The sequence below is a fragment of the Procambarus clarkii genome, chromosome 19 (assembly GCF_040958095.1).
Source record: "Procambarus clarkii isolate CNS0578487 chromosome 19, FALCON_Pclarkii_2.0, whole genome shotgun sequence".
NCBI lineage: Eukaryota > Metazoa > Arthropoda > Malacostraca > Decapoda > Cambaridae > Procambarus > Procambarus clarkii.
In genome coordinates, this window is record NC_091168.1 from 6,595,109 (window position 1) to 6,608,529 (window position 13,421).

General features: G+C 39.0%; 1 protein-coding gene across 1 annotated transcript; it reads right to left on the reverse strand.

The window, feature by feature from the left end:
- Positions 1 to 365: 365 nt before the first annotated feature.
- LOC138366577 (piggyBac transposable element-derived protein 4-like) lies at positions 366 to 1,289 on the reverse strand. Its single transcript, XM_069327613.1, has one exon. It carries the CDS (start codon positions 1,287 to 1,289, stop codon positions 366 to 368), a length of 924 nt encoding a protein of 307 aa, XP_069183714.1.
- Positions 1,290 to 13,421: the final 12,132 nt, after the last annotated feature.

Sequence of the window (13,421 nt, forward strand, 5' to 3'; positions counted from 1 at the left end):
AGGCCAATTATGTGTACTTACCAAGGGTAAGAAGATTGTAGAAAAATAAGTTGAGCATTTTCTCTCCACTCCACCTCCTTTAGGTACAAATTTCTGAAGTTGCTCAACAGATGTTCGTAGGTGGGGTGAAGCTGTTGCGGGTGGTTACTTCTTCTCCACCCAATACACCCTTTTTCGGTGGTAATTGGTGTAACACGGAATGACACACAGTCCAATATCGCAGGTCTTGCATCCTTTTCCAGTCTCCTTCCTTATATCTGACTTTGCGCACACGTGACACCTGCGACGTTTGAGCAGTTTGACAATTTCATGTTTCAGCTTGTAGTTTAGACGATGCTCTGAATCAACAATACGTCCCTGTTTTTTCAGTGTAGGTTGGATACTTGATTCTGAGTCATCTGTCTCAACTCATCAAGTGACATTGTACCAGAAATCTCGTGTTCAGATTCAGTGGAGGCTTCAGCTTGAGGTGTCGACGTAAACAGAGGGCGCCTCACACCCGACGGTCCAGGTGTTGACTTGTCGGCAGCATAGGCAGGACCTGTGTCATCATTTAGGTCTGGAGCTTGCACCAAGTGTGTATATGTTGTAGTTGTTGCAGGCCACTCTTCCTTGTCCCACTTCAATAAGGACCAAATAGCCACCTCGTGAAACTGAAGCAATGTTAGTTTCTTGCGGTCACTGGTGCTGCTTTTGTACAAAGAAAAGGCATTCTGCAAAGTCATTTGCAGAAAATAAAACGTTATTTTCTTAGTCCACTTGTGACTTTTCCTGGCGAAATGGTAATGCTTCACCATATGATCGAAGTGGTCCACACCTTTCATGAACTTATTGTAGTCGCAAATTGCAATGGGTTTGTTCACTGTTACCTGTTCTAGTGCTGTTGTTCCGTCGCGTCTACGAACTCGTTTCCTTCGTTGAACTTGCTGTGTGTCTGCATTGTGGAGGTTGGTAATTATTGAGACCACTCGCTTGTCTTTCCACAGTAGAACGAAGGTGTTAACTTTGCGGAGGTATACTGTGGTATCCACTGGAAGTTTACCCTTGGCTATATTTTGCAGTTCCTTTGGGGCGCCACGTATTAGTCTAATTGTGCCACATGTGTAGACCCCAAGTTCTCGCAACTTCTCTGTCAGGCTAACTGAGTTGTAGTAGTTATACATATACAGGTGGTGACCTTTGTTCACTAGTGGCCGAATCAATCCAGTAACTGTTTCGTGTATCGTTTTACCAATACCAGAATACACGTCAAAACCACAAATGTAGCCAGTTGTTGATTCAGCTAGCATTTATAATTTCACGCCATATTTGTCTGGTTTGTTTGGATTGTACACCTTGAACGAGAGTCGGCCACGCCATGCCATTGTTCCTTTATCTAAACACAACTCTTTCATTGGCCAGTAAACTTCTGCAAACCTTTGTTTCAAGTAATCCATCACTGGTCTCATTTTTATCAACTTGTCAGTATTGTTCAAGGGAACCGCATTGTTATTGAACGTATGGAAAAACTGGGCTATACGCTGAAAGCGTTTCGTCGTCATAAACATGTTGAAGAACCGAGCATGCCATGGTTTACTTGTTTGCCAGTACATCCTCATAGTTGGGAGCCTGTTTATTCCCATCAATATACACAGTCCCAAATATCTGGCTATTTCTTTGACCCTCACTGGTTTCCAAATATCTTCGACATTTGCATTGGCCATCTGAAATATCTGTGAGGCGTACAAATTTGTTTCCTGTTTCAAGAACTCAATCAATGCACGAATAAAAAACAGCTGAATATATCCTAGTCCACTCGTTGGTTTGGTAATCCTTAGCCCCGGGGTTCCAGTAAAATCATGAAACAATGGGGGATTGTTGCTACGAGTCCAGCCATCACTAGCTCTAGGCTGGCGAGTATGTACTGGACGTGTATGCTTTCAAGGAGGCTCGGCTGGTCCATCTTCCTCACTCTCCTCCTCACTTGATAAAGCAATGCTAGAATCAGTGCTACTTTCCATAATGGGTGTTATTTTCCGAATACGAGAAACATGTCGTGTACTTAGCTGTTGTTTGGGCCTACAAACACCACGTGAGCGCCTTGTAGTGAGAGGCGGCGGTGTGGGTGCCCCCTCCTCCTCCTCTGTAAGGCCCTCAGTATCTTCCTCAGTCGTTGTTGCCCCATGCGCTCCAGGTCCCCGAAGGTCACAATCTTCGTCCAAATTTTCAGCATCAGGTTCAATACCCTCAATATCATCTTCATAATCAACTTCCGATAAGGCATCCAAGAGGCCAGGAATCTTTGTGGGAGTTAGCTTCACTTGAGTGTACCTTCTGTAGATCTCACTTATTTTGTCATCGGTTAATGAACTGGATGCTCCCTTTGGCGAAACACTGCTTGGGCCTTGTGCAGGATCCATTGTAAGTGAATGTATTTGGTCAAATACACACGGAAAGGGGTAAAACTGCTTAAAATCGAGTAAGTTTGGCGCGCGAGGGGAGACAGCTCCGGCCACTACACGTGACAACAAAACAATGGGCCGATCACATGACCCAGTAGACCGACGTGCCACACGGCCTAATCGAGAGAACGGGAATTTCATGGTACGGTCATTTTGAAACAAACCAAAAGTAAATCGAATTTAAAGTGGATTTTATACAATTATTATTTAATGGAACATAAATTTACGACTCTTGGGTGGAAGCGATAGAAATGGATAGGTCGTAAATTTACGACCCCAGGGCGCGAAAGTGATCATCTCCACTACCACAAGAGCCTCATCTTCGACCATCATCACCGTTGTCTCCTCTTGTAGTGTTATCACCTAAGATAATAATTAGACAATTGAACAATTCAGGGGACACACCATCTCATACTGATTCGGAGTCCGACGTAATTAGCAACAATATTAATGCAGACATCGACAACCATCCTCCCCATCACTTGCATGTCAAACAGTAAAAGAAATAAGAAGTAGAGTGAAGGAGTGCCAGAGGAGTAACGCTTTTAAAATGTTGTCACAGTCTTCATCAGTTGTTACACCTATAAGTTTATACGACGCAGTTAATGTCATAATCCCTAAAGCAGCCAGAGAATTGAAGATGGGGATGCGTACCATCAGTGGTATAGTTATCGAAATTGATCACCGGAGAGATTTATATCGTGTGGCCACCAAATTTGGAACCATCGATCAGTATCTTTCTAGGACTGACTTCGATAAATGTGTAGACAGAATTATACCAAATCAAACTAATAACAGTGAGACAGTAGGACTTCGAGAAGTCGTTTGAAGACAGTCTAATTATTTTCTCAGTGATAATCGCTATAGGAAGATTCTAGTGTGTCATTGTAAACTCTTGCTGTGTATGAATCACAGATGTATTTGCCAGAGATACGGTCAAAGGTGTACCCCCAAATGCCGACATAATGTACAAATCTGTAAAAAAATTTAATAATAATAATAATCAAATACATATACATTTCAATATCCTTTATCATACCATGTTTGGATAAGTGCGAAAAATCATTTAAACCCCAACTGCTGTTACGACATGTTCCATAAACATAATTACCAAATCCCATTAATAGTTTTTTTATCTTTTGTATCGCACATTCAAGGGTAACTTTTTAAAATTATATAATTGATTCTATAAAATACATTCAAAATTATTTACAAAAAATAAATTTGGGATCTTATTTCACAAAAAATATTTTTGCTAAGTAAAAACCAAAAGTAAATACTTTGTTTTTTAGGTGACAAACTTTACATTTTATTTAAAACAAATTATTTTATTTAATATATGAAATATCTTTACAAAAAATAAATTTGGGCATTTTACAATATCCCCAAAAAATATTTTCGAGGTTTTATTACCCACAAATAATATATTTTGCGAGTTAAAGACCCCAGTATAGACTTCAAGTATTGTTATGTAAAAATCTATACAAAAATTTAAATAAAATAAGAAATATATAAATTCTTAAAACATTCACAATACATACAATTTGTTTCATAAAATTAATCAACTGGAAATAATTTTATATTATATATACCTGGAGAAACCTTTCATAATTTTATCTTCACAATAATATTTCAAAATAATATATAAAAATCATGAAAACAAGTTACTCCTAAACAATAATAACTCCTTATTGCATAAAATTGTGTTAATAAATTGTAATAAAAGTCAATAAAAAGTGGCAGTAAAGTATTTTTTCTAGTTTTTTCATGTCTTTTTGGTGTATAAAATATTATAAATCTAAAAAAAATTCTTACAAAAAAGTTACTTTTCTAAAATGTCATTATTTTTTGGTTTCTTTGACTGTCAAACTCGGTACTAATTTCAGTGTACTTGGTACAAAAATCTGTGTTCTCGGTGCTAGATTTTGTTCTATCGGCACTATATTCTGTGTTAGATACATTTAAATAGTTATTTTTTCCTTGGGAATTATAAAAAATTCCATCGAATCAGTTTTGAAATATGAAAATATTAGAAAACTCTAACCCCTTTCATTAGGTAAGCATATATATATTGATATATTATTATTATATATATTATATTTACATTATGTATAATATATATTTATTAATATAATTAATATAAAGAACTATTTTGAAATATGTGCGTGTTTGAAGTTATATTTACTTTGAAAGACAAGAATTAATTAAAAGATATTGTACTTGAAACGTCTATTGAACAATGTTTGAAATCGTGAACAGATAGATGTATGAAATTAAAACCTCCAAGTCCAATAACTGTCACCCCGGGTGTCAGAGTTAGTGGTTATAACATATTGTTTACAATGGCTTAATTTCATGCCTTAACTCCTTCAATATTCTCTTTGATATATCACATCATTGTGATTTCTTTGTTTTAAGGTTGAGTCAATCTGTCTGTCCATGGTTGGAGGTCAGATGCTTGGAGCTAGTCTTTAACTAAACACATTATTTTATTTCATAGTAAGACCTGTCGAAAACTGAATGCATCTAATTATAATAATAATAACCTATACACTTCCCTTCTCTCCCTCATTTATATTGCTTTATGCCTAAATGTTTATTATTAATATGATCGTTCAAGTAAATCTTAAGGAAGAAACCTTTAACACATATATGACACGTATAAGGCTTTTTGCCTGAATGTATTTTAAGATGTCTCTTAAAGCACATTTTATAATTCAAATTTCTTCCACGTAGAATATTTATAAAGATCTTTACCTGTATGTTTTTTTCAAGTGCGTTTTCAAGGCACGTTTATGTGTAAAAATTTTCATGCAATTAGAACATTGATAGGGCTTTTCGGGAATTTTTAAGTGTTTCTTCAACGAGTCTAGCCATCTGAATTTCTTATTACAATCTGAACACTGATGACGCTTCTCGAGATAATTTATCTTTGGATGAGGTGGTAATGGTAGCCAATTTCTATCACTTTCACCCACTTTATCTTCATCACATTCATTTTGTAAGACTTCTCTCCGTCGGTTTGTCATGGTTAGATTATACTATATATATATACATATATATATATATATATATATATATATATATATATATATATATATATATATATATATATATATATATATATATATATATATATATGTATATATATATAGTATAATCTAACGTAGTATATATATATAGAAGAAGTATATATATATATATATATATATATATATATATATATATATATATATATATATATATATATATATATATATATAAATATTTACTCATTTCTTATATATGAAAAAAGAGAACTATATTATATTTTTATTTTATGAAAGATTGAAAGATTCTATAGATTTTTTATAAAGAGAAAAAAAATATATACCACGTAAATAAAAAAGTTTAAAATTTACAAAAAGATCCATAAATTTAAAAAAAACTTCCATATTAGCGTTACTACCCCAATTCTTTTATTGTTCCTCGTTTAATTATTGGTGTTATTTTGACACCAGATGAGTCAGATTTAAAAGAATAATAGTTTAATGAAAGTCATCATAATGTTTTATATTACTATCTTCAGGTTATCTTGAGATGATTTCGGGGTTTTAGTGTCCCCGCGGCCCGGTCCTCGACCAGGCCTCCACCCCCAGGAAGCAGCCCGTGACAGCTGACTAACACCCAGGTACCTATTTTACTGCTAGGTAACAGGGGCATTCAGGGTGAAAGAAACTTTGCCCATTTGTTTCTGCCTCGTGCGGGAATCGAACCCGCGCCAGAGAACTACGAGCCCTGCACGCTATCCACCAGGCTACGAGGCCCCAATCTTTACTACGTCGAAGATTCGGAATTCAAAGACTTAGATTACATCGAACATACATTCGAGGTCTATACCTGTTTTCTAATTGACCATTCACTAATTTTTTCAAATCTGTCAAATCAAATTGAATCTGTTTTTCAAATCTAAGGTTGAAGGCCAAATGATTGATGTAAGACTTGAAGAAAACTAAATGCGTCTAAAAATAATGTAAACTCTTACGCTGTTCCTGTCTCTCCCTCACAATATTTCAGTTTAATGAATTACTTGTTACCTATATTCTTCAATACATATCGCCTCTTTCTCTAAATGTCTCTGCAAGTGGTTGTTAATAGTAAACTTTCTCCCACACATAAAACATATACAAGGTTTTATGCTTGTATGTATATTAAGATGATCATCCAAGTGGCCCCTACTAACAGACCCTTTAGCACATATATGACACTTATAAGGCATTTCGCCTTGATGTCTTTTTAAATGTGTCTTTAAGCTGGTTTTATAATTATAATTTCTCCCACACTTACAACATTTATGAAGACCTTCACCTGTATGAATTTTCAAATGCATTTTCAAGGTATGTTTTTTACTAAAACATTTCATGCACACAGAACATTGATAAAGCTTTTCATGTATTTTCAAGTGAGTCTTCAAGGAGTCTGGCCATCTAAATTTTTTATTACAGTCCGAACATTAATAACGTTTCTCGATATAATTTCTACCACTTCTAGTCTGTTTGGCTGTCTTCTTGTTAACATTGGTCGAAATAAAAACTGAGTTTAACATCATACAAAATATGTTTTATTCACTTTCCTTTTTAATAAGTAAATTTTATATAATATTATATATTAAAACAAATTTGGAAAAGGTGTAGTGGCTTATTAGACTGGTGGAATTTATTTGAAACAACATACAACATTTTTAATACTTACTAGACAGTAGGATGGGTATCAATCCCTCTGAGAAATTTATAAGGTAATGATCATGTCTCGGTTCCATTAATCTTTCCTCATAGCTCATACCCCTCAGCACAGGGATTAGCTTGGTGGCATCCCTCTGAACCTTTTCTAACTTCGTTTTGTGTTTGACTAGATGTGAACTTCATGCTGGAGCCGCATATTTCTAGTATAGGTCTGATATATATATATACGGTGTGTGTGTGTGTCTTGTTCCAGTAAACCTGGACCACAAAATACTTATAATCTAGGCCTTATGTTTAACGCCATAAAAAGTTTTAATGTTGATCAAAAAGTCTATTCTAATATGCAAAATGCCATGAATATATCTGTTCATCCGGGAGATATTCTTATCCCTGATTCAAAGATCTTTTTACATATGTTAGCTATGCCGCCTAATCTCATAGACCAGGGAGTAAAAGTGATCTGGGTCGATACATACAGATCAAACGAAAATTTGACCCGCACCGATATCAATTCTCATATTCATACCAGCGTTACAGAGGAACTAATTCCCATACATTATCGACACAATAGATCTTAGGTCAGCATTCATCAGAAGTATCCATTTCAAAAAAGATATTCCTGACGATGTTCTAACATACATTACATGGGTGTTAGCTTTTGTATAAAAAGATACAAACGAAGAGGGTTCTATAGAATCTTTTTGGCTTCTACCATCGTCAGTCACCACAATAAATGTATAGGTTTTCTGAAGAGTGGGCCTGTTAGTTTCTTTTTCAAATAGTTCTGTGAGACGTCTGACATTCAAAAGCAGACGATCATGTTGAGGTAGAGAAAGTACTTCTTCGTCCTCATTGTATCCATTTACATTACCATGCGTCACATAAATAAAAAGAAAGGAATTGGTATATATTGGTAGTTGGTAAAAGAATTGCAACCGGGAGTGCTACTGTCCTCACACGGATTCTGCAGCCTCTCAGAGACACAAACCAGGGTTTTACACAATTTTCCCATGCACACACACACACACACAATAGGGTATGTATGAAAGCAAAGGAGCTGAACAAAAGGGCTTGGAGGAACTTCCGTAATAACAGAACACCAGAAAGTAGAGAGAGATACCAGAGAACCAGGAACGAGTATGTTAGTGTGAGAAGAGCAGCTGAGAAAAGGTATGAAAATGATATAGCTAATAAAGCCAGGACCGAACCAAAGCTACTACACAGTCACATCAGGAGGAAGACAACAGTGAAGGAACAGGTGATGAAACTTAGGGTGGGCGAGAACAGGTACACAGAGAATGACAAAGAGGTGTGTGAAAAACTCAACAAAAGGTTCCAGGAGGTCTTTACAATAGAACAGGGAGAAGTCACGGCGCTAGGAGAGGTGGCAGCAAACCAGGTGGCCTTGGAAAGGTTCGAAATTACAAGAGATGAGGTCAAGAAGCACCTATTGGAGCTGGATGTGAGAAAAGCTGTTGGGCCGGATGGAATCTCACCATGGGTATTGAAAGAGTATGCAGGAGCACTTTGCTTGCCACTCTCCATAGTGTATAGTAGGTCACTGGAAACGGGAGACCTACCAGAAATATGGAAGACTGCTAATGTAGTACCAATAATTAAAAAGGGTGACAGACAAGAGGCACTGAACTACAGGCCAGTGTCCTTAACCTGTATACCATGCAAGGTGATGGAGAAGATTGTGAGAAAAAACCTAGTAACACATCTGAAGAGAAGAGACTTCGTGACAACCCATCAACATGGGTTCAGGGAGGGTAAATCTTGCCTTACAGGCTTGATAGAATTCTACAATCAGGTGACAAAGATTAAGCAAGAAAGAGAAGGATGGGCGGACTGCATTTTTTGGACTGTCGGAAAGCCTTTGACACAGTACCCCATAAAAGGTTGATGCATAAGCTGGAGAAACAGGCAGGAGTAACTGGTAGGGCGCTCCAGTGGATAAGGGAGTACCTAAGCAATAGGAAGCAGAGAGTTATAGTGAGGGGTGAGACCTCAGAATGGCGTGAAGTCTCCAGTGGAGTCCCACAGGGCTCTGTGCTTGGACCTATCCTGTTTCTGATATAAGTAAATGATTTCCCAGAGGGTATAGACTCATTCCTCTCAATGTTTGCTGACGACGCCAAAATTATGAGAAGGATTAAGACAGAGGAGGACAGTTTGAGGATTCAAGAAGACCTAGACAAGCTGCAGGAATGGTCGAACAAATGGCTGTTAGAGTTTAACCCAAGGAAATGTAATGTAATAAAGATGGGGGTAGGAAGCAGGAGACCAGATATAAGGTATCACTTGGGAGATGAAATACTTCAAGAGTCAGAGAGAGAGAAAGACCTGGGGGTTGATATCACGCCAGACCTGTCCCCTGAAGCTCATATCAAGAGGATAACAGCAGCAGCATATGCCAGGTTGGCTAACATAAGAACGGCCTTTAGAAACTTGTGTAAGGAATCTTTCAGAGCATTATATACCATATATGTCAGACCAATCCTGGAGTATGCGGCTCCAGCATAGAGTCCATATCTAGTCAAGCGTAAGACTAAACTGGAAAAAGTTTAAAGGTTTGCCACCAGACTAGTACCCAAGCAGAGAGGTATGAGCTACGAGGAGAGACTACGGGAATTGAACCTCACTTCGTTGGAAGACAAAAGAGTTAGGGGGGACATGATCACCACATTCAAGATTCTCAAGGGAATCGACAGGGTTGATAAAGACAGGCTATTTAACACAAGGGGCACACGCACTAGGGGACACAGGTGGAAACTGAGTGCCCAAATGAGCCACAGAGATATTAGAAAGAACTTTTTTAGTGTCAAAGTGGTTGACAAATGGAATGCATTAGGAAGTAATGTGGTGGAGGCTGACTCCATACACAGTTTCAAGTGTAGATATGATAGAGCCCAATAGGCTCAGGAACCTGAACACCTGTTGATTGACGGTTGAGAGGCGGGACCAAAGAGCCAGAGCTCAACTCCCGCAAGCACAATTAGGTGAGTACAATTAGGTGGGTGAGTACACACACACACACACACACACCAATGTAACGGTTCTATTGTTACATAAAGTATGGTGACAAATAAACACAGACACTAAGATACTATATATATATTTGGTCGAATATACAGAAGTACACAGGTGATACTTTGGTGTGAGTTGAGCGCACTGAGCGTCGGTACAGTATGTATAATGTATAAAATATGTATAAGAAGAAGTCTACTTTACAGCTGTACGAAACAGTGTTTGAAGCAGAACTATTAAATGAAATTGGTTCGACAGAAGAGTTAGGGGGGACATGATCACCACATTCAAGATCCTCAAGGGAATTGACAGGGTTGATAAAGACAGACTGTTTAACACAAGGGGCACACGCACTACGGGACACAGGTGGAAACTGAGTGCCCAAATGAGCCACGGAGATATTAGAAAGAACTTTTTTAGTGTCAGAGTGGTTGACAAATGGAATGCATTAGGAAGTGATGTGGTGGAGGCTGACTCCATACACAGTTTCAAGTGTAGATATGATAGAGCCCAATAGGCTCAGGAACCTGTACACCTGTTGATTGACAGTTGAGAGGCGGGACCAAAGAGCCAGAGCTCAACCCCCGCAAGCACACCTAGGTGAGTACAACTACTCACCTTACTACTACTTACAAATGGTAAGCTAGAAATTTTAGCATGCCTAATACCCTACAATGGTACACACATATCCTTTCTGGGTATATACAACCCTGGTGGCACAATAAATTTAAATGAACTAGAATTCTATCTAAACCAACTACGGCAACCGATCATTGTTACAGGTGATCTCAATGCAAACCACCCCACATGGAGTAGAGGTACCCAAAATACTGCAGGCACCGATTTATATAACTACTTAGACACTACACCATATATTCTTCTTTCGCCGCCCTACCTTGCAACCTACTTTAACTACAGAACCAATTATGAAGCCTCATTGGACATCTGCTTTGGCTCTGCACACTTTCAACAAGAACTACAGTTTCATACTGGACCAGATATTGGAAGTGACCACAAACCCCTCATTATAAAATTTACTAACTTTCAGCCACCAACCCACCCCCTAACGCTCCCCAAGTGGAACATTAAGAAACTAGATAAGAAAAAATGGGCTGATACTGTCTGTCTCCCAGATACAGACGATGTAGACCCCAACACGCGACTGTCCACAATCACCTCGGCCATAAATTGTGCAGCCACCCAAATGCTCAAGAAAACTTCAGGACATAGGTCCAACAAACCACTTAAACCGTGGTGGAACGCGGAATGTGCACGAACAGTCGCTTTACGCCGACGAGCCATACAAAAACAAAGACGTCAACCCTCCCTACAGAACTGGGTTAATCTCCGGCGGGCTACAGCAGAAGCCAAAAAAACCATACTGTCAGCAAAGCGAGCATCATGGGCAAAATTTTGTGATAGCCTCACACCCACTACGCCACATTCAAAAGTCTGGGCTACATTTAACAGCATTAAAGGTCGCCCAACATTCCCTTCGTTCCCCCTGACGATCAACGGTTCACTCTGTCAAACACCTCAGGAGCGTGCAAATGTTCTTGCTGAATGTCTTAAAGTTACCCTCTCAACACCCTTCTTTCATGCCCAAGAACTCCCCCTTAGACAAGAAATTGACCGTGCCATACTGCTACCCATGCCTGGCGTCGACAACATATACACCTTAAGCGAGCTACAATTAGCCTTAACCCGCCTACCTCTTGGCAAGGCACCTGGAGAGGATGGAATTCCATATGAACTCATAAAACATCTCCCATCAACTGCACATAGTACTCTCCTAAACTATTACAACCTATGCTGGACTCACGGAAATATTCCCTCACAATGGCAGACCAGTATTATTCTTCCGTTCCTTAAACCAGGAAAAGACCCATCCCAACCTGCGTCATATAGACCTATTTCCCTACTATCATGCCTCAGTAAAGTCATGGAAAGACTAGTACATACTCGCCTCCAATGGTATCTAGAATATAATAATATTATACCGTCACTCCAAGCTGGATTTCGACCGCAATGCTCCACACTCGATCAGATACTCTGCCTTGAACATGAAATCCGCACCTCTCTCAGAAGCAGTAAATATTGTCTTGTTGTCTACTTAGACCTCAAAGGAGCTTTTGATAGCATTCCTCATACTTGCCTCCTCGCAAAGCTTGCGCGTTTAGGCGTACAGGGAAGATTACTTTTATGGTTAAAATCTTATCTTACGAACAGGACCTCTAAAGTCTATATACAAGGCGAGTTTTCCGATGACATCCCAATACAAACGGGTGTCCCACAAGGCTCCATATTAAGCCCAACCCTTTTTGCTGCATTCTTAGCAGATTTGCCTAACACCCATCCTGTTAACCTCTCGGCGTACGCCGACGACTTAACACTGTATTATTCAGACAACGCCTTACCAAATACAGTCTCAACAATGCAAACAGCACTTGATCACCTCATAGATTGGACACAACAATGGGGCCTTCAAGTTAGTACTACCAAAACCTATTATCAAATTTTCACTAAAAAAAGACTCGTTCATCTACCCACCCTCACAATACACAACACTCCCATCCAACACGTACGAGAACATAAATACCTTGGCATGCACTTAGACTCGCCCTCACTTACCTGGAAAGCACACATTCAACACCTTAAACAGACGACACAACCCCGACTCGCCATACTGAAAGCCCTCACTGGCACCACCTGGGGAGCACACCATAAAATCCTGCTCCGTTTCTATACAACCTACATTCGCAGCCAAATAGACTATTGTTGCCAAGCATATGCATCGGCTGCGCCTACCAACCTACAGAGCCTAGAGGTCATCCAAAACAATGCCATGCGACTTATATGTGGCGCAATGCGTTCCACTCCTATCCTCGGACTTTACGGGGAAACGGGCCTCACAAGCCTAGCCACCAGACGAGACATAATGTGTGCCAACTATCTGTCACTCTGTACCACTGCTCACCAGACACACCCATACAGATCAAAAATTAACCCAACAGTTAACCCACATAACCCCCGCTTCCCAACCAATCACTCACAACCTTTCCTCACACGGGCTACAAATAACCTCAATATAGACCTCTCTCTACTCCAAAACTCGGAAACCCAACTTACTGTTCCCCCTATTCCACCCTGGCTTTATACAACTCCTAATACAGCAATACAACTCGAAGACAACATTCCAAAGTCTGCACCAAACTCAGCCATAGCCTCA

What these genes read in the sequence shown, in the direction of transcription:
- LOC138366577 (XM_069327613.1), bottom strand. Translation starts at nt 1,289, where the DNA reads ATGCTAGCTGAATCAACAACTGGCTACATTTGTGGTTTTGACGTGTAT.